The 22,417-nt window shown below is 41.5% G+C and overlaps 1 protein-coding gene across 5 annotated transcripts; it reads right to left on the bottom strand.

Moving 5' to 3' along the window:
- Nucleotides 1-587: 587 nt before the first annotated feature.
- nsd2 (nuclear receptor binding SET domain protein 2) lies at nucleotides 588-19,726 on the bottom strand. Of its 5 annotated transcripts, none has more exons than XM_084043988.1 (23): nucleotides 19,611-19,726; nucleotides 16,256-16,914; nucleotides 15,815-15,974; nucleotides 14,439-14,605; nucleotides 13,727-14,182; nucleotides 13,408-13,588; nucleotides 12,693-12,761; nucleotides 12,359-12,471; nucleotides 12,052-12,151; nucleotides 11,362-11,477; nucleotides 10,867-10,968; nucleotides 10,462-10,594; nucleotides 8,787-8,987; nucleotides 8,239-8,418; nucleotides 7,634-7,790; nucleotides 7,213-7,415; nucleotides 6,762-6,865; nucleotides 5,048-5,317; nucleotides 4,769-4,885; nucleotides 3,896-4,037; nucleotides 2,973-3,079; nucleotides 2,239-2,434; nucleotides 588-2,047 (listed from the first exon to the last, which is right to left on the bottom strand). In XM_084043988.1, exons 2-23 carry the CDS (start codon nucleotides 16,883-16,885, stop codon nucleotides 1,686-1,688), a joined length of 4,266 nt encoding a protein of 1,421 aa, XP_083900114.1. In that variant the 5' UTR covers nucleotides 16,886-16,914; nucleotides 19,611-19,726; the 3' UTR covers nucleotides 588-1,685. The 5 variants fall into 5 exon arrangements, with proteins under 5 accessions (XP_083900114.1, XP_083900118.1, XP_083900117.1 ...); XM_084043992.1 differs by having other exon boundaries at nucleotides 15,815-15,971; XM_084043991.1 differs by having other exon boundaries at nucleotides 16,256-16,909; nucleotides 19,611-19,707.
- Between the last annotated feature and the right edge of the window lie 2,691 nt (nucleotides 19,727-22,417).

The raw sequence follows: 22,417 nt of genomic DNA, 5'->3' as shown, positions 1-22,417 counted from the left end.
AGTATAAACCTTTGCTTTGAAAACTTACTGATTTCAGATACCAGATGACAACTTCAGCATAAAATTAAACCATTAACCATTAACCAATTTGAATATTTAAAAAAAAAAAGAAAGAAAAAGATACTTTATATATCTCCAAGATAACGTTTTATTCCTTCATAAACTTTTTATTTAGCACTGTGCAGACCACCAGCATGTTTCAGTCTGTCCCAGCTGAAATTACACTGCTGTTAAAGTACCTAAATAGTGTTATTACACTGGCTGGCCATATAAGAGCCTGCAAAGTGGAGAATAAGAAGGCCCTTTGAGTGTCCACTGGGAACCCCACATTACAAACTCGTTTTTGTACTGTCGTCAATGAATATGTCCGTTTTGAATTCTAAGCAGCATAGACCTTTCCCCATGGCATCTTTCAGCAAGCCACCGTGGGCATACAATGCCAAATTCAGTCATCGATGAACTGCAACGACGCATGTGCAAATGGCAGCACCATGGGCTTCGACATACGTATGTATGCTTATTAGGTACCAGAGGCTGGAACATCACAATATAAACATTTTGAACTTTCCTTTGTACGGATTATAAGGTTTCTAGTTAGTTTCCATGTTTAGAAACTGTAGCTTTATACCCAAACGGTAGCTTTATACATCAATATTGGGGGGAAAAGTGTCCTAGTGGACGCAGGGTCTTAAGGAATCTAGTAAGAGCCGACAGTATGGGTTCACTTTAATACTTTCATTAGTCCCTCATCCTCAGAACAGATGGTTAAGAATTACGTTGCACTGTCATTCAGCAAAATAAAAAAATAAAAAATATAGTTAGATGAAGAAATTTAACTCTGCTAAAAAAACAAAATAAAAATAAATAAAAGAAATAAGGTTGTAAAACAACAAAACATGTACTTGTCTACAATTAACGTAACCTAGGGCTACTTAACGGATAAAGTCAGGTTGTTTGAGGCCTACCCATAGTGTCTTGGCATTTGTTATCACATATATTTATATATATATAAAAAAAGATTCAATTTGGCTATCTGTTAAGTTATACAGACTTTTAAGTAATCATAATTTTGGTCTATGATATACATACATATATAGATATAGCACTAAAATCCTCTATTGTTCAAGATTATCCATGTTGTAGAAGTTTGAGGTTCAAGTTAGCAGACTATATAATGCCGTTTAGTCAGGGTGAGTTGTGCTTCTGCACTCTAAGAGGGCAAGAAATGAACACCACCCATCATGGGAGAATCTATTCTACCAACCACAGATTACCAGCTAGCACCATTTCGGATCTTCAAAGTAGTAGTTTTGTTGGTAAAATCAAATAGCAGGTGAGATTTGACCACTTGTTGACAACACATTTAGTCATAGTTACATTTTGTTTTTACCTGTTCTGTTTTCGGGTGCGTTGTGCTTTACCACAGGATGTTTGTCTCAGTGCAGACGAGTGTAAAGAGAGATGGGGGGGGGGGGGGGACAACCCCAAAGGAGTAAAATAAACAAAACAAAATGTGAGCTAGACCCGATTTCAGGGTCCCTTGGCACATGAGTTAAATGACTATCCCTGATGAGGAAGGAGAGAGATGCAGTGCGTTTTATATGATTTTTAAAGACAATTATGGGGGGGTGGGTGGATACACAATTGTTCCAGCTCTGTTTGGGTCCTCGAGGGCCCAAACGGCCCTAGAGGGCCGTTTGGGCTTTAATTTTCCCTTGTTTTCTCCTGGAGCCCTTGGCCAGACGCTTAGCTGGCTCAGAGGAAGCAGCTGCCTTGGCCCTAGAGTTCTTTTTGCCTTTAGAGGGACGTGGGATGGCTGCACTGGATACTGCAGCCTCAGAAGCCACCGCCTGTGTCTGAGGACCTGTGGGGTCCTCAGTCCCATTTGGCTCTTCGTGCTCCATGCAGCACAGCTGTCCAGTCAGTGGCCAGGGCCGCAGCGCCCCCTCCTGGTGGGCCTTGCAGAAGGAGTTGGGACAGAGCTGGCAGAAGGCCCCAGAGCTCTTCCCGCAGACGTCGCAGTGGTGCCAGGGACAGTCCCAACGTCCTACACACACACACACACACACACACACACACGTTTAAAGCAGATATATACATTTTTTATTCAACTGAAAGATATATAAAACAAAACATGAGTGAATAAAGACAAAGGGGTGAATATATATATACACATTTATTTTTGAACAGACTTTGTGCCTTTTTAGTGACAATAATTGCTGCTTATAGTGGTCTTACCGAAGGGTCTCTTGGTAAGGCCCAGACAGGACAGGTGGTAGGCCTTGGCGCAGGTCTTTTTACCACACAGAACCAGCTGCCCCCCATCACTACACCGGAAACACTCATCCTCCGACTTGATTCCCTCACTTTTCTTCTTTTTCAACTTCTTCTTTACCTTCTTCCCTTTTGGCTCAGCAGTGTGGCTGCTTGAGTTCTGTTGGATTAAAGACGTCAAAAAAGAAAATCAATATACACTATATAATAGCATTGCATCTGCAACAAGGACATCAGTCACAGGGGCGGCCATAGCTGAGTGGTTAGTGAGCCCGCCTAGGGAGCCAGAGGCCCTGGTTGCCCCAGGTTCGATTCCAGGCCACGCCAGCATATGTGTCGATGAAATGAAATTTGTCCCTGTGCAAGACTCTTAACCCCTAATTGCTCACAGTTTCTCATTGGAAACAAGACCGCAAGGACTTTCATAAACGACCTGTTAAAAGGAATTATCCTTATCCTTAGTGACACAATTTCCATCAGCTTGTTGCCCTCTGAGCAATAGAAAATAGGTCAAACATGCCAGGCTGTTAGTAATATATGACGCTGTGATACTGGTACTACTGTTAATAGCAGTGTGAAATAATTTGTATGATAAGCTTGGAATCCTGGAAGATGACAATCAAGCATGACTTGAACACCTCACTCAAATTCGTGAGAAAATGGACTGATCAGCCAGATGACTCAGGTACTTCACTTACTTTAGGCCGGTCACCAAGGAATCCGCTACAGTTGGGGGCGCCGCAGCGACAGACTGTTTTTTCGTTGCCGAGGCAGTCCAAGTTGTAGTTAAACGTCAGCTCTGTACCTGGAACAGAAAAAAACAAAATTTATTTAATAGTTATTAGTTATTAGTTAGAGTAGATTAGTAGATTTAGATTATTGTGTTTCAGGAATACAAACATAAAAATAAGTCACTGCACTTATGCACTGTATTATGGAAGTTTCCCAGACTTTAAACAGAGGGGCTGTACTGTATGTATGAACAGAACATTCCGGCTCAGTAGGATCGGACATGCAACAGACTTTATACTGGCAGGACCCTTGAGTCAAGTCCGGGTAATGTCTGATTGAGCCCAAAACGGCTCAATGTGTGAATGGATGCGGTGATTATCCGGTGAATTTACATTCAGCGAGTGGTCGTGTTGATGACGCTTCTATTGTCGACGAATGAAGCCTACCTTCCTCCCTAAGTGTTTGGAGAGAGAGCTACAGTAGTTTAATTCTGTTTTTTATTAGCGTTTGAGTTGGAAATATTCATTGATCGAACTTTGATGAAATGTCTTATAAGCGAAACAAAACATTAACAGTCTCTTTAGTAATTGTAGATAATGATCTACACCTGCGCACCCCGCAGTGTCTGTGCACTCATCTGTACAGAGACCAATATAATTTTTCCAGCTCGGACGGCGGCTCGTTTTGATGAAAAGTAGGTTGTAGCTTGTTGTCTCCTACTATGGTAGGACAGATGTTTCGTTTGTGTTTTGTATGGGTGCATCAATGGGAGACCGCATGTCAAGCAATTCAATGTATCTGTCATGTTCTGTGGAAGGCAGTAAGGAAGAAAATGCAAATATTAGTTCCATCTGTTGTTGGGCGTTGTGGCTTTGCTGTCAATTCTGACCTGCAGGGATGTCGCAGACAGCAAACAGGCCGACCCTGGTGTCCCCATTCACTGTCCATTTCTGAGTGTCACAGTTGGGTTGGCAGCTGTGGTTCATAAACCGAGAGTAGTTCCCCTTCGGACCAGCATCAATAATACGATCCTGGCAAGATAAAAAAATATATTGAGTTGAACTGGACCATGAAGTACATTCAAGTCCAAGAACCGGCTGGGCTCACACATTTCTGATGTACAGCATGCACAAGAAATATGATGCTTTTTGGCCTAGCAGTTTGCAAGATTAGCTGTGGAAAGACACACACACACTCTGGGGTGAATGCATTAAAAACATGTCAAATGACACAAGTTCTACATGTGGTATTGACTACTGTAATGTCACAGTTGACTAGAGTATAACATTCCCAATGCAATACCAGTTACTTGCTCTACCTCCAAGAGAGGATGACTCTGCTACTGAGGAACAGAGCAATAAGTCTCTGTGGAGCTTATCATTCATTAGCCACACTAACATTTCTCTGCTTTTAAAGCCTCCCCTCCAGTAAATTTTACTTCCCATTTTCCTCATCAACTCACTTACAGCTGTGATTTGGAAAAGTATGTCAACTAGACAATTGGCCAATCATATTTAACCAAACCAGTTTCAAGAGGAGCTTAAAAAGTTGAACTTGACACTGAAAATGCAATTCATTGTCAAAAGTAGTCTATAGTGGCTCTGGTTTCAGTGTATAGCACTACAGGTTGGCAAACTTGGCACTAGAATGTTGGCACAAACGTTACTGGAGGGGGCTTTAAATCTAATACTATTAAAACCGGGCATGATCCCTGGCTAAATAAAAAACGATTGGACAAATTTCTGCTGCTGCCAGTACTGACCTTGTCTATCGTGAGCATGTAGAAGTGTGTGATGTTATTCTCCTGAGCGTATTTGATTCTGGCATGGCACTCCTCCTCATCAATCAGCTCCCCGATGTATTCATTCACAAACTCCCCCTGAAAATAAATATTATACATCAGAACACTGTTCTGTTTTGCTCACAGGGTAGGACATGGATTTGTAACACTAAGAGAGGTTTGGGGTTTGATTTCCCACATTGAGCACCCTTCACTGATAAAGCATCCATATGTAAATGCCATAGGTTTGGTTCACCTCACCTTCTTGATGTCTCTGAGTGACACCAGCCCCCAGCCCTTGCCGGCTGCCTTGATGATCTTGGTCTCTGGGTAGAGGCGTTTGGTGAAGTCCTGGTTGCAACAACGCTCGCCATTGGGACACACCTCAGGGTGGCACTCATACAGCAGCATGCGGTTCAGACACTCTGATTCAAAGCCGCAGGGCCTCTCATCGGAGGGCTTGCAGTTACACTTTGGAATCTCAGAGATGTCGGCCGTGCAGACCTGCACTTTACCGCAAGGCTTGTTCACCTGCAGAATGTTATATGGGTAAAACATGAAATAAATAAAAATGAATGAATAAATAAAACAGAATCTATAGGAAAGACGTGGGTCCAATGTGGATCTCCGACTTTATGTGGCCAGTAATCAGTCATCTACAGTATGATGTCAGGTGTCTATGACATATATATCACGTATGACTACAAAGGTTTCAGCCTGACCACATCCCCATTGACTTCAATTATGAAATTAAAATATTTCAAAACAAATAAAACGTGGGGGAAACAAATTTGCAGATGTACTTCTATGGCCTACTGGCAGTGTACACAAGAGACAGACGCACAGACTGATCCTCTTACGGTATATACAGCTATACTCCTACAGAGCCACGCTGTAATGCAAACGGTCATCATTCAATACAACTTTACGTTCTATAACAAAAAGCAAAAAGTCATCATTAAATACCCAAGTTATCCAGTTTGTATACAGTAAGTACTAATTTATCAACCAAAAAGCCAACATTGTACAAAAAAAGCCACCAAGACTATTTTCATGAATAAAAGGTGCATCAGTGTGTGTATTACCAGAGTCAGACAAGGGTGGAGTACCCATTGTGCAGTTATGAGATGAGTTTAATTAGGCTGAATATAATATCAAGGTGATGATCAATTTGGTGATGGAAGCTTCTGAGCTGGTGATGGGTAGGTTAACTTCGGAGCATTACTTCCGTGTCCTACTTGAAATAAATCAGCTACTAATTTTTGTTCAGCATCGGATGCACTCTGAGAATCATTAAATGATACATAGCCAGCCAAACCATTAATTTTACACAATAAAATACCAACAATGTGGTAACTGATAAGTGTTGGTTGCCTTTCATTATGCAAACCTAATGATGTACAGTATTTAATTCAGGTCAGGCCAGTGCGTGCCTTATTCAAGGAATTTATGGTCATTTCCTAAGTGAAGGTTTACTCTAAGAGTTGCACTTAGAATTGAATGAGAGTCAAATTTAGAATCATGTTTAGTTTTTTCATGATATGCATTAGGCCTACTAATCTACTGCTCTACATACCATAATCATCAAGTTTCAAACATGTTAACAATAACAAACAGGGCAAAAATGGCTCCTCTACTTTCCCTGGCAGTAATGCAAACTATTGTGATTTATGATAATATAAACTTGTGCATACAATATCTTAGGAATAATAATAAATTCAGGTAAAACGTGAAATGTGCTAAGTAGTAGCAGCTTTGTATGATCATTTCATTTTGGCAATGTCCAAAATGTTTTTTGTCCTTTAAATATTGTTCTAGTACATAAGCATATCTTTCCCCTATGCTCAATGAGATGAGACATTAAGCACTGAAGCATCTTTCCTTGGCAGTTAGAGAGGTCAGTTAGAGAGGTAAACCAGCTGTTATCATGGCTGCTGCTTAAAACATAAGAGGCTCAAGTCATTTGGTTTCATACCTTGATAAATTTATACGGAGGTGGTTTTTTGTTGTTCTCCTGAGCCTCTTTGGCCTCTTGCTTCATCTTGATTTCTTTGAAACGAGTTTCAGCCTCCAGCAGAGCTGTGAAAACAAATGTAACAGTCAAAAGACAATGTTATTGATGTAAAAGCAACCATTTCATTCCTTCAGCTATACAAACTCAAAGCCTGTCTAAAATATAGCCAGCTGCCTTTGAGAAATGAAGTCAGGTCCAAGTCTGTGCTCCCTTGTGCTTTTAGTGTTGAGCGTAAACAAGCAAAATTAAATCAAATTACATGTGTTGGGGATAGTTATCTTTTATGTCCTGCAATCATAAGGTTTTACAGACCTCTTTCCTGTCCTGAATAGAGGGAGGACGTTTTTTCAGATTTTTAACATCTACTGTATAAACATGAGACCCAAATTGTTTATGTTGACTAGGTCTTCACCATTCTTGAAGACTTTCCCAATGCCAGTCCTCTGATACTTGCTGCCCCGGTCTCCCTCCATGTACGGGAACACGCGGCCCTGGTGGGTCCAGAAGTAGTCCTTGGAGCCAAAGAACTTGACGGGGAACTCTCCGATCTCGTGGCGCAGGTGCTGGATGTTGGTGGGGATGTTCCTTGGGTGCTGGATCTCTGCTGGCCACCATCTGAAGGAGGGCAGAGTAAAAGATCAGGATGACAAAAAGTTTCAAAATCAGTCACATTCTGCTGGAAACACGTTTAGGTAAGTGAACTCTCTGAAAGGATATTAACCTTCAACTCATGTATCTAAAGTGATAGAAGATGAAATTCCTCAATAGTAAGGACTTCAAGTATTCAAGCTGTCCTGCTCAGACCACATTCTTAGAGCCAAGAAGCAGCTGACCTGTATGTTCCCAGTTTAACCCAGATGATATCTTTGTATTTGGGTTTCTTCCCAGCCCGGCAGTCATTACAGAACCAGCTCCCATCAGGCATAGCGATGTTGAGACAGTCTGGGTGGAAGGCTGCGGGACACGACTCACAACACAACAACTGGCCTCCTGTAGAACACAACAGACAACTTAAGCCTAATGGAGTCAGGTGTGAGGTGAGGCCCAAACAAAAAATTAGTCTGATTTTCCAAAAGGATATCATGTGCATTTGATACACACCACCACTTACAAAACAAAGATTGAAAATCAATGACACTTCAGACCTCCATAATGTAAGCCTACAATTAAACAAATATGGCTATTTTAAAAGTCAACTAAAAAGGCTTTACTAATGCTTGGTTGACAAATACACATTTTAATACAATGGATCCTCTGCATTTCATATTGACAATTCTATAAATGAACAGGAATGATTACAGTATCTGTATGTCTGTATAATAAAGGCCAATTATGCCATAAGTCAAAATGACAAAAATGTGTCACGGAGGACGTTCACAGATGGTACCACTTTAAGAAAGAGTCAACACGTGTAAAGGAGTATGGCTGTGAGGCGTACCTTTGGAGCAGACGAAGCACCAGCTGACGTTGACGTGGCTGTGGTGACTGTAGCCCTTCTTGGCACTGAAGTGGTTGGTGCAGATGATGGCGTTGTTGGTGATCATCTCGCTGCCTGCAGCCATGCACTGATCGCCCATATGGTATGCCACAGGACAACGCATGCATCGCATCATTTTACCTGAAAACACAAAAAAAGAAACGATGAGTTGGACCACCCCCGCCAAATGCAATAGTTTTCTCTCCTGTCCCCCTCAGTAATTTGAAACGAAGTTGCAGATACAAGCGGCTGAAATGAGTTTTCTCAGACGGGTGGCTGACTTCTCCCTTAGGGATAGGGTGAGAAATTCAGTCACCCAGGCGAGACTGAGTAGAGCCGCTGTTCCTTCACTTGGAAAGGAGCCAGCTTAGGTGGTTTGGGCATCTAGTACAGCATCAGATCATCGCTTTAATCCTTGTTGGCCAGCCAGATGGGAATTTAGAATAGCAAAGGTAGTTTAATCTCTGTAAGAAAGATATACAGTACATGTTGGTGGAGACTGGACTCACCCTTGGAAGACTTGGGGTTGGACCTGCAGCTATAGTGGCAGCTGAGGCAGGTGTGGAGTGGGCAGCGGAAGCCCTTGTTGTCAAAGACAGTGAGGGGGCTGAGACGGACACATGCCTCGTGGTAGAACTTCCCACAGTGCTGGACATGACAGCGACGCACCTCACCCTCCGACTTCTTACAGGAGAAGCATGAGTGGACTCCTGGAAGGAAAAGGAGAGAAACCAAGAGTTACAGTTTGACTGGTTACAAATACATTTAATAATATCTGTAATTACAGTACTACCACCACCATCAACTAGAAGATGGACTTGTTCAATAAGGGACGGGGGGAGGTGTTTATTATCAGGGGTGCACATAACTTTTTAGGTCTGGTGCTAAGAAGAGCACCTGGAGATGTGACTTGGTGCGCATGGTCCCGTCCCGTTTTGTCAAGGGGGGGGGGGGATTGAGCACGGTGCCCACCGGACATTTTTATCGACGGGGGGGGTGCTGCGCGAGAAAAAAGGACGCTCTGCTTCTAAATTCCACCGATTTTCGCCGTTTTTTTTTTCTCACGCTGTTAGGTAAAGCCCCCAAGGTTGGTGCCCTGTGCTGCTGCGCTGATTTTATCCGCCAGATTGGGACGTTCACGGCATATTTTGCACCATTACGGTGCGTTCATCATCGTTGACGAGTGCCTCTAACAGCCGCTGCTGGCTGCGTGCACGCAGCGAGGCAATGCGAGGCGACGCGAGGCAACACTCATACAATCACGTGCAGCATGCGTCCTCTACCCCTGCGCCTAATGGCTGTACATGGGGCCGACGGGTGCTTTAGCGTGATTGTGTGAGTGTAGCTTCAGGAAGTAAATTCCTAGCCTCGATCTCCAGGCTTTTATTTTTTAGTTTTGCTAAAAAATAAAAGCTTGGAAATTCCTGTCCCAGCTGTTGGTGCGCAAAAGCGCCTCGCGTCGTCTGATGTGGTGCGCATTTTTTATTTTGGGTGCGCATAAGCACCTGCGCACCAGTTATGTGCACCCCTGTTTATTATGCCCGTTTTCTGCTGGGGCTACTAAGAGATGTTAACCCTAAAGCCCATTGCATACTTTAACCTTGTTGGTGGCGGTTAGTCCACATCCTCGCTGCATCATCAACGTTTTTAGCTTTTGTGTATCAACTAATCGACGTGATTGTTTTATCTTTATTGATTGAACAAAATAGCTTAGTATGATTAACCACTTAAGCCCCCTTTTATACTTTATCATACAACATTGTCACACAAAAATAGCCGATCTACAAGCGTACAATGCGTCACAAGGAGACGTGTTGTGAGCTTATATATTTGCTAATCCGCCGCCCAAAAAATACATATTTTTAAATTAAAATTGATGGTCAATTATTTTGTATAATTGATTAAATCAGTTTGATAAACTGTTGTACCCCTATTTCCATTTTAATGTAGGCATACTATGTACCCAAGTTATGGTTTTGTAAATGCAGACCACCTTCCATTCTTGACGGTCTGGAGTCGGTGACTTCCGCAAGGTCCAGCTATAATACACACACCTAAACCACAACCCCCAATGCACGGGATCACCCTCACAGTTGTCTTCTCACAGTTAGGCTAGGAGTGAATCTGGCCGTCAACATAAATTGCTACTACGTAAAATCTTAAGGCCCACCCCATCTCTCTCACCTGAGCTGCAATCCTTACAGAGAATCTTGTCTTCAGGTTTTATAATCATATCCAGGCCTAGGCAGTGCAGGTGGAACTTCCCAAAACACTGTCCCTCACAGGGCACCAGGTCTTCACCCACCTGCTCACACAGCTGGAGGACAACACACAGATTAAATGACCTAAAAGTCATGCATACTGTAGATCAGTAATTGGGACTGCAAAAAAAATCTTGAAAATGTGAGGACAAGTTCCTGTTGGTAACAACTACCACAATTCCTGTACCTTAGGAAAAAAAAGGAAAATAAGAACAATAGCACCCTTCCCAAGTTGTCTGTAGTTTGATCCAAATGTGAATGAAAACTGTCCCAAGTTATCACTGTGACAGACAGAAAAGATGCCGGTGATTACAAAAGGCCAACTGACCTGGCAGAAAAACTCTTTCTTTGCGACATTGTTTCGCTCTCCCTTCTTAATGCCATCTAAGCTGTCACTTGGAGAATCAGGACAACCTTCACTCCCCGACACCTGCGGAGATACACAGCGTTTGGATGAGCATCTTCTCTTAATAAAAAGCAAACATCTTTGAACAGTTTAGCTCTCTCAGGTTCACATAGTCACACCATTTGTCTTGTTTTTCTATGTCGTCTTTCTTACATTTGCAAATCATCTCATGTCGATATGTGATTTAAAAACATAAAATGCTGACATCAAGTGCTTAACTTAAGGACGACTGCACTGTTTTTCAATCTCATCTCCATGGCAGTAATACCAAGTCCATCAATGCTTTGTATTGAAGCAAGCAGAGGAAAATTGACAGTGGCAAATTAAAAAATGCTTGCTCTTGTTATTGCCGTAGTGTAAAATTAGGACAGCAGGTGAAATTATGTGAAATTCCCCTTGTAATCCTTCCTCTCCCACCTCAGGCTCAGGACAGGGAGAGGTCCGCCTCTTCTTGTTCTGGGTGGGCGTGGTCTGACCATCAATGGCCTGCTTCCTCTTCCGCTTTGGCTTCTCTGGTGCTTGGTCCTCTGCACCTGAGAGAAGTTTACATTTACGTCTTAACACATTTAGACCCGTTACACCTATACGTTGTTATACCTTTCAAGATGGGAACACCCGTGTCATTTTAGTTGTTGCTATATATCGCTGTTGATGTAGATATCTCTTATCTCCATATTCTGTGTTTCTATAAATGAACGCCCTATTTGATCATACATCGTCACAAAAAAGCATCAAAAGTAGCAGATCCACAGGCTTGAAACGTGGCGTGAAGAGACACGTTGAGCATGTAGATCTGCTACTTTTGCCATTTTAGAATTTGAATCCTGAAAAGTAACAGTTTTGGACCTATGAGCTTTCCATAGCAACATAATGGGTTAAAGGATGTAGCACTTATTCAAAGCATCTTAAATTTGGACTACATTTACCAAAACACTGCAGAGATGCTATGATTTTAAATGTATCTTGGGGATTCATACGCTATCCAACCATATGAATTAAACACGGTCTTGGTATTTTTGACTAGAGTTCATGCCATTTAATCTACTCTAACACTTGTAAGTCACTTTGGACAAGAGCATCTGCTAGACAACTAAATTGTCAATTTACCTGCGTAGGTTGCTTTTGACTTTTTCGTCAATTTCTTGACTTTTTCTACTTTCTTATTTTTTTTCTGCTTTTTCTCTGTGGTTCCTTCGGTTGATAGCACCTGGGAGGGGAAAACATTCTATAATTAACTGGTGAAGATTAATATTAAGAAATGAATGTACTCAACTAAGGACTCACAAGTCAGTTACAACCCAATATTCCCCTTTATAAGTAGTTCATGGTCCATAACCCTTTGAGATTCTCAAAACCAAACATATGGTTGCCCAGTTTTTGATAAACACTGTACTGGAGAATACAGCCAACTCACCTTTTGTTTCTCAGAGTCTTTGTTAATTTTACGTTTCTTTTTAGGTTGTTGGTCCTTCTCTGCCATACTTTCCGTTAATGGCCTTTTAGAAGACTTCTTAGGCACTTTCTTAGCTGATATGTTAAGATAGATATGTCAAGAAAATCAAATTTAGTTCATTGCACCAAAGTTATTGACATTAGCCTAAATTAAAAGCTCATCTTGAGATTTCTAATGTGGTTATTTTAATATTAGAATTTAAACTGTTCATGGGGACAAAACAATAATAAAAAAAATAACATAGTGATCATTTAAAAATCAGCCACACCATGTTGAAAATGGAACTCCATCTCACCTGTGGAATCAGTCTTCAGTTCCTCGTTACCTGGAGTCATCTTCTTTCTTCCTTTCTTTACTTTATCAACTACAAGAAAAAAACATTACAATGGAAATGTTCAAAGCAGTCCACCCCTTTTCTCCCAATTTAGTTGTTATGCCAATGCCCAGTTCCCCCCCTCATGTGTAGTCCCTGTCACTGCTAACCCCTACTGTTGGTTACGTGGGAGGGTGCAGACCATGCGTTTCCTCCGATACATATGAGGACCCCAAACGGTTCTTTTCATGCAATTGTGAGGACGTCATTTCAATGGGAGGGCATATCGCAGGTGGAGGAAATCCCCATCCCTACTAGTTCCGCACCACACTTAAAGGCGCTCTGACCAACCCGTAGGAGTTGGTCAGAGCACATGGATGCCCACTGCATTTTGATGGGTAAACACAGCTTAAGGGTATAACATAAATTGTGGATGCGTTTTATTTAGGTGTTACAGTCTGTTGTAGCGGCAGAGATCACTTGATGAACAAGCAGGGTTGCTCAGTTCAGTATTTGCATCAGGTACCACTCCAAGTAAATTGTACCTTAATGTCACAGAATACAGCTAAAATACTTTTCCATTAACTATCCCCACTGGTTTAGAAGCTAAAAAGAACAGGGGCTTCAGATGATGGCTGGCTACCTGCTAACTGATCCAGTATTTGGATGGAAGCCTGGACACAAACTGTCAACCAACCTGAAACAGCGGGTAGCATGGGTGCCAAAGAATCAGCCGAGGAAGAGACCGATTTTGATTTATTTTTCTTCCCCACCATCTTGCTTGCAGCTAGAGGCTGCTGTTTCAGTTTTCTGTTTTTATTCTGCTTATTCTGCTTAGGTGGCACTGTCTGTGTGTCTGTTGGAGGAGTGGTGGCATCCTACAAAACGAAAAAAAGAAAGGAATTTCCTTCATTAAACAGTAAAATTCCCCAAAACACCCCAAAAAACACAAGTATAAGTAACAATAAAGGTGAAACACAATCTTGATCTTGAAAAAAAGTCAGTATTCCCAATACCTGTGAGGCATGCTGTGGTTGAGGTGTATCTTTGGAAGAACTATGGGCTTTAGCCTTCTTTTTTGACAGCTTCACATTTGTCTCCCCTTTGCCCTTTTTTTGCCTTTCCCTCTTTTCAATTTTCCCCCTGGGTGCTCGTGTTTTTTTTCCTGTTGAAGTGCTGCTGTCTTTTGACTGAGGGAAAATGGGAGCAGGTTCAGCTGCAGGGCTAGTGCTGGTCACTGTGGGGAGTGTTGGGCTCAGTCTCAAGTCTGTTTCGTCTCCCAGGTCTTTGTCTTTACTCTGCTCTGGTCTCAGCTTCTCTATAACATGGGGGTTCAAGTGCGGGCCATCGTCGTCATAGACAAAGGCAAATTTGGCCATGCGGTCATCCAGAGACATGCTTGTGGCTTCTTTAGCCTGGACGATGCCCATGTTCCACTGGGTGCGCAGTTTACGGGGCACAGAGGCGACCGTCTAAAGGGATGTTTGAGAGAAAACACAAGATTAGCTTTTAGGCTTCAACAGAGAAAAGCAATAGCAGATTCACGTACAAAGAATAATAATGAATCAGACTGTGGAAACACTATAAACCCTATAAATGCGCTTTAGTAAGCCGAGCATATGCATACTTTGTGAATGAGGCCCAATGAAACTCCTAATTAACAGCTTCTTCAGATGACTGATCTTGACTGAAGTAAGGCATTTTTGTTTTTAATGTGGGCCGACCTACCTTCTTATGAAGAACACGGGAGGCAGATTGCTTAGTGCCCTGGGAACAGAGTTCCTGGTATTGATCCTCTCCACTGAATGTCACCATGCTCTTCTCAAAGATGTAGCCTCTCTCAGGAGCATCTCCAAAGTACTGCACATGGTACTGAAGACCTGAGCGATTGTTACCTACAGGGACAGATAAGAAGTTAAATAAATAGGTTCCTCTCTGTTCTGTTCTATGTGTTTTTACTTTAGTTCATCCAGTACTGGGAGTGATAATGGCAATGGTGGGATAGTGTACTTTATAACTGAATGTCTGGTTTTAATCGTGGTTTTCATGGTATTTATTATTTGCTTACATTTTTTAATTAAGCATACACAATTGCTTGAGCCACTGCAACCACAACTGAGACTAGAACGATATTATGGGGAACCAAATGTACAATTAGCCGCAAGCTATACTGTCTAGGAAACAGTCATTACGTGTGGAATGAATGATGCCAAATCATATGGACAGATGGTGATTACACTAGCATGAGGCAATATATCATACCACTTGAGAATTATAACTCAATTACTTGCAATAATGGCCGGTCTAATTTAGTTAAACATCTGTGATGCGAGGGGCCACTTGATAGCACCAACAATACTCTCATGCCCCTGGTTTCTTCAGCATCAAAATAGGTTTTTACACAAGCCCTGAGACTAGATTATAAATGCAAAGTATAGTAACATCAGATCCATGGTATAGGTAAAACCAGGTGGTTAGAGTCCCCATTTCTTGATACTGACTGATCTAGGAACTGAGGCTTGTTCCCAAGAATAATGACCCTGAAATTGAGCGTTACTTTCATGTTGAACAGTCAAACATTTCACCATTCATATTTTCAATCATGTGTTCAGCGAACCTTCTGAAAGGTGACCTCACGAAATTCAAAAAATGTCTCCAAATATTAAAACAAGTTCAGCTATCTTCCCCTTGGTTGTACAGCTGCAGTTGTTCCAAGACAAATGTCTGGATGATAGGACAAGCTACATGTCCTATCACATAGGATACACGTTCAATTCCTTGCTGTAGCCAAGTGTCCCGTCTAAATGCCCTACACCCTGAACTGCATCTGAATGGTCTGAATTGTATTCATGCGTTACATTGACAGTGGAGGCAGCCATGTGAGGAATCAACTTGCTTGTCAGTTGCAATTAGGGGCGCAATGTGTTCTTGCTCAAGGACACTTCAATGATGCCAGGAAGAGTGCAGATTGAACCGGAAACCTTCAAATTCTCAGTCAATCTCCTAAGCCATTGCCATCCTTATGGCGGTGGGTCGTTCTGGTCAGAATGTTAGCTAAATCACAAACAAATTTCAAAGCCTACCATGTAACATGTTAACCATACCTTTCTGTTTTGGTTTTATGTGCTGGTTGAGTTCAGGGTCAGTGGTGACCATGCAGGGCCACCAGGGGTAACCAGACACCTTGGTCCAAACCACATCTCCAACGAAGAAACGTACTGTTACTGAAGACTCCTCCTTCACCTCTGGTACAGGAAAAACCTGCTGAAGACGACATAGAGAGATTGAGGGATACATAACAAACATAAATGTGGAAAAAAAATAAGAATACATTTTTGATATTTACTGGTCCAGTGTAATGCAACTTTTTTTTGTTATCAATTGTTTTTATTCATCATATCAGCAATACAATTATGCCCAATGTAATGCAACTTTAATGCAACTCCCTAAGCCTAATGCATATATAACTTCACAATTAAGTGGTTAAGGTTTTTAAAAATGTGAAACATTATATAAAAGTTTAAATGACCAAAAACATGGTTAACCTCATCTGCTATTCCAGTATTCTCTTCGCTTTGAACTGGAACAGACGGCACAGCAGGGATTGTGTTGGTGGAGGAGCAGAAGTTTGGTTGAGGCTTGGGTTTGTGCGGCCTTCTCTTCCTCTTCTTTACTTCCTGCCTCTTCTCAGTGCTGTTCATAATACTCTCCTTGGCCGTGGCGGCCAACCCAGTCCCATCCGCACAGCAGGGCTCAAACTGTGGCTGCTTCACCATCTGTGTAATCTTCACATTGAACTCGGGGTCCGAATGCGGTGGACACTTCCGTTGGTGGTTGACAGTAGTTGCGGGGGCTTCGCCCCCCTTCAGAATGGGGGGTTCGGGTGCACAAAGCTTCGGGAGTTTGTCCTGGTCACCATTGAGCATACGAGAGGTGAGGTCTTTCAGCCTCTCATGGTTGTGGTTGTTGTGGCCGTGACCGGCCATCTTTTGCAGTACGCTGTCATGTAGTGTAGCGGCCAGCTGGGCGGCAGCTTTGTCCATGAGCATGGTAGCAGGGTCGCCGTTCATATCCCCTCGACCTTTCCGTACGCCGAGGACCTCTGGCAGCTGCTTCATGCTGATCGGGTTGGCTGGCTCAGGTATTGAAGGCAGGGAGCCACCTTTGCTGTCCATCCCATCAAACACCCCACAGGCTCACTGAGCTACAGGAGACAACATAGCTTTAGATTTTATTATGCTTTAGAATTTACTGTCCTCAGGCAAGTGAAAGGGTGTAAAGGCTTCTGGGAATGATAATGCACATCAATTGATATAAAACTATACTATAAAAAAATATGCATAATGCAATGGATTTTGCAATCAATAGAGTTGAATGGACCTTAATCTAAATAGCTGACAGACATAGGAGTTCCTTAAATTCGGACATGACAATAGTGGCCATTTGTTTTGCCTTAACAGGGAATATAGATAGTTACCAACATGTAAACAAGAAATTGAGATTGACACAAGTTACTGATTAAATAATCAGCTTAGTCTAAGAGTCATACAATAGTAAGTATGGCATTAATCAATCCATGGCATTAAGTTGACAAGAACAGTGCAACAAGGTGAACATAGAAATAAATAAGGAGTTGGGATAAAAAAAAATACACACTTATTTAAGTTACTCTAAAAAGCCATTTGAAAAAATAATAATGAATAATACATTTGCTGCAGGAATTTTCAAGACAATTCACTGGTGAATAGATTGCATACACTAGCCTACAGCTTTAACAAAATGGCACACTGGCTGAACCAGAGCATGAAAACCCAAGCTTGGAAGCAACAGACAAAATTGCACCTGTCATGGAATGTTCTAGCCACACAGAAGTCTATCTATTTTTCCCATAAAAATCCAGCTGACTCGATTATGTCAAACAAATATAAATGTTGCCTTGAAACAACAAACGCAGATCCAAAACGCCTCAGTGAGATCGCTAGCTTCATTGAGAGACCATAACTAACAGGTTGTGTCTTCAACAACCCGTTTCTAACGAGGTCAAGCATAAACCAATTCTCCATTACATCCATGCATGCTTCAGACAAATCCCTCCACCTTCCTCTTACCGCGGCAACTGTGAAGTTGGCTCTGTCTCCTATGGAAAATGCACTAAGCGAGCTACTAAACTGCAATCTATGGCATAAGTGGAAAAGGCAGGGAAGCTGTGATCATGCAGCGAATGTCCAATGAGAGGGTGAATGAGTGGGTGGCCGCCGGCTGTGCCGCGTAACCACAGCATCACCAGAGAGAAAAGCCGCGGAAATGGAAGCAGCTGACAACACACTGCACTGCTGCTGGCTGGGCTCCGAATAGTTGCTGGAATCAAATGGAGGCTGCTGCTCGTTCAACTGACATGAAGCACATCTGTATGCGTGGCTAAAGACATACACAGTGCAATCCCCAGTGTGCATGTGTGCATCTGTAACTGAGTGTGTACACATGTAGTAATCAATTGGGTCAATTTGGTTACACATCCCTGGGAGTTAAATTATGAACACTGGGGATTTTACACTGTAGCAAATCTGTAGGATATATGGACAGCTAAACTGATATAGTGTAAATATATAGTGGCCAAATCAGCTGAATCAAAAGCATAGTTCCTCTCAGTCATACCATTAATGGGGGGGGGGGGGGTATGGCTAATGTCCGGAGAGGAAGCCACGATGGTGGGATTGATTCAGCGTTACATTCATGGACCACAGTGGTGGAAAAACTTAAAGTACTCAATTGTTTTACTTAAGTAAAAGTACCAATACCGCAATAAAGAAATACTGTTACAAGTAAAAGTCTGGTATTCAAAATGTACTTGAGTAAAAGTACAAAGGTATTGGCATCAAAATGTACTTAAAGTACCAAAAGTACTCAGTGCCAGAATGTCACATTTCACAAGTTTAAAATTAATACAAATATTTTGAAAATTGCCAATCTACAAGCTCACAATGCGTGGCATCGCAACTCATTGTGAGCTTGTAGATCTGCCATTTTCAAATGGTCGAAATAGATATGTGGTTAATGTATGTTTTGTGATAATTAACTCTGGAAAGTAACTAAAGCTGTCAAATAATTGTAGTGGAGTTAAGAGTACAATATTTGCCTCTGAGATGTAGTGGAGTACAAATAAAAATACAAAACTGGAAATACTCCAGTAAAGTAAAATGTACTTCAGAATTGTACTTAAGTACAGGACTTAAATAAATGTACTTAGTACTTAGTTTCCACCACTGCATACAGACACAAGCTCCTTCTCCACAGCCCACCAGGTCACACTCTACCTCTGACTGTCACTGCTAAAGTTAGCCTTACCTTGCCGCGTTCCAGCAAATAGACAACACCACCTCCCATGAACTATGCGTCATTTACACAAAAACCAACGTACGGGAGTTGTGGCAAAACACACAAATAAACGCACTCTTCAATAAGCATTGTGCTTTGGTCATTTGGTTCAATTGTTTCTCGGATATTTCACTGATACGCTCAGATAACAGGCACCATGACAGCTCAAGCAAAAAAGAAAGCCAACTATAGCTAGCTAGCATCGAGCTTAGCCCTCAGTTGAAGCTACATGGGAGGTGTTAGCACTAGTTAGCATCAAGCTAACCCCTCAGTTGACGCTACATGGGAGGTGTTAGCATTAGGCTAACCCCTCAGTTGAAGCTATATGGGAGGTGTTAGCATTAAGCTAACCCCTCAGTTGAAGCTACATGGGAGGCGTTAGCACTAGTAGCTAGCGGCTTACTGGCATTTTTTCCCCTACTCGCTAAAATGGTTGACCGGCCCCAGACAAGTGTATTGACGCGTAATCATTCACTTATCTTGCGCTAGCTAAGATCATAATAAACGTCCGCTTGCCATAATTACCTGTTGAATTTTCTCCTCAGTGTGTTAAATGTAAAAAATAGTCCGTTTTCATTCTGTATAAAAGCGAACGGGTTTCATTCAACTCAAACTCTCCTCCCTACCAGCGCGAAAAATACTCACTTCCGATTGGTCGGGACTCCGCGATAAGTTCGAAATGGTCCTTTCAAAAGGACACCCCATCGGCTGAAGGGACAGGTCGTCGCGCTGTGATTGGTTAGTTGGTTGTCAGGGCAATCGCACATTTTTTTGTACAAATTCTAGTTTTTTATTTTTTTATTTTATTTATTTAAACAGCCTATTTTTTTCCTCATGTGTTTTTAAAAACTTGTTTTTTTTACCACGTATTATGACACAAATTGTGTTCATGCTATGCTGACTCAGTTATCTATACATTCTAAGAGTAGAATAGACGTTAATACGTTGTTAATGTTGGAATTGAGAGCTATCTCTTCAAACTTGTCACAGGGACTATTAGTAAATAAATTGCCTTAACAAACAGGCTTCTCTGCCATTGTAGTTCCTATCCTAGTTTCAACTTGATTTATTGGTAATCAATAACGTTCTGCTCATCAGGTAGTTACCCGTCCCGTATCTAAAATATCGCTGGTTACTTTTAAAGTAGCCTATTTCAAACAAACAACTGCATCAGACTTACATTAGAGCCTGAATCCTTACACCGGTTTACATTATTATAAAGGTACAGTTACAGTATATTATAATGTATTTATTGAGGCCATTATCAGCTGAGTGAGATCAGAGCACTGAGTGAGATTAGTTACAGAAACCTACCACGTTTCCGGTAAAAATGTACTTGTGGACTTCACAATAAAGGTTTATTATCAAAGAATAGTGTTATGAAAACATGTTGATCTTGAAATAGACATTTTCATCCACAGAAGTGTACCATCTCAACGAGACGACTAATAAAATAATATCTTGAAATAATAATAAAATTGTCTGGCTGGACATTCAATGTGTTGGCTGAAGTACAAACCATGGAATTGAAGTAGAATTTATTTACAATTAAATAGCATAAAGGACATTACTGACAAATTTGATCATTGGAAGTGTGACTGTGAGGGCAATTCAAAGGTAAATAGATATTTTCCAGCGTTCATTTTGTCGACTAAAACTATGACAAAACATATTCGTCGACTACCTTTTTTCACTGACGAAAACTAAATAAAAACTATGATGAATAAAACAAATACTAAAATGTTAGGGAGGGACTAGTGGAGAAGAGATCCAGTAGAACTACAAGACAAGTCATTTCATGTTTGGTTGCACTCGGGTGTTCCACTCTGAAAATAGCAGATCTAATAGCAGATTGTGAGCTTGTAGATCGGCTATTTTCAGCATGCAACCAAGCGTAAATTCAGCCATTACAACGCCATCAAGGCCTGCCAAAATGCATTAGTCGACTAAAATCTTTTTTATATTTAGTCGACTAAAACTAAAACTTTTCAGATGACTAAAATATGACTAAAACTACATGACATTTCCTTCAAAAGACTATAAATAAAGTAAATATGTCAATTGCTGTCAAAATTAACACGGAGGAAGGGGTGAAACAATAATTGGCAATTATGAATTCCACTTAATAAACTTACAATATCACTGGTGTTCACCGTTCACTTAGGCTACGGGGTACTGAGGTCTGACTTGGACGTAGTATGGACGGCGTATGCACGGCGTATGGGCGTTGTGGCCAGCGTTCGTTTCAACGTATTTTTTGCAAAACAGCTGCTGACTGAGGTCTCTGACTTGGACGTCGTATGGACGGCGTATGCACGGCGTATGGGCGTTGTATTGTGTGTGCCCAGTGGGTAAAGACATACCTGTTGTCTTTTACAACTAACGTGTTTTTTATACTTATTATATTATATTATATTATATTATTATAAATTACGACCTCATACAAACGTAAATGTATTATTAATTAACGGGAGCAGTTAGGGGTTGGGTGTCTTGCTCAGGGACACCTTTAGATTACAATAACCCTGTGTGTCTGCTTTAATTAGCTGATAAAGCTAATACTAATTAATTAGTAAAACCTTAGCTGGGAGGAGTTATTTCAGTTATAACCCCCCACCTTTAACAATCAGCAAACAGGGGAGGGACACAGTCCCCCCGATGGTCCTCCGTGTCCGTAGATGGCATGGGACTTGAACCTGCAAACTGTCTGTAGCAAAGGTAACAGGTCAAGCGCACCACACCACTGCGCCAACGCACCTTTGGGCCATCAGCAGGTGTCTTCTAGTGGGTTTGCTGTGCTTTTTTGTATTTTGGCCTTGAAAATTCCAAAGTGCTACAACATTGAAATATGGGACTACTGGGATTTGAACATGGAACCTCTGTGCGTCTGATCACTATCCCATTACACCATCTCTCACTGTCTTTCAGCAGATGTCTCTTAGTACTCTTGAAGTGTTTATATGTCAGCCTTCATTTAGTAAAGTTGAAAAGTAATGAACCAAAGAAGGACTGGGATTTGAACATGGAATCTCAATGCGGAGAGTCTGATCTTTAGACCACAACACCATCTCTCAGCCACTCACATTATGTCTCTCTTGAAGCGTTATTTTGTGTTAGCCTTCAGTTAGTTACGTTGAAATACTCCAGCATTTAAAGCTTCATTATGTAACTTTCCTGCTCGACCCTGCTTTTACCTTTGAATGCTCTTGAGTTGTTCTTTTGTAGTTTAGCTTCAAAACTTGACAATGGAAAGTATTAATACACCATTACTCAGTCAATGTAGTATTTTTGTTATGTTAACAAATTAACAGCAATTTCATAATCAACTACCG

The sequence above is a fragment of the Gymnoscopelus microlampas genome, assembly GCF_963454915.1.
Source record: "Gymnoscopelus microlampas genome assembly, chromosome: 20".
NCBI lineage: Eukaryota > Metazoa > Chordata > Actinopteri > Myctophiformes > Myctophidae > Gymnoscopelus > Gymnoscopelus microlampas.
This window is presented reverse-complemented; position numbering and strand designations above follow the sequence as displayed.

Coding starts and splice junctions, on each gene's coding strand:
- nsd2 (XM_084043988.1), bottom strand. CDS start 16,885: ATGGACAGCAAAGGTGGCTCCCTGCCTTCAATACCTGAGCCAGCCAAC. Junction 7,791..8,238: donor GTGCTTCGTCTGCTCCAAAG/GTACGCCTCACA, acceptor TGTGTTCTACAG/GAGGCCAGTTGTTGTGTTGT. Junction 7,416..7,633: donor GTTAAACTGGGAACATACAG/GTCAGCTGCTTC, acceptor GCCCTCCTTCAG/ATGGTGGCCAGCAGAGATCC.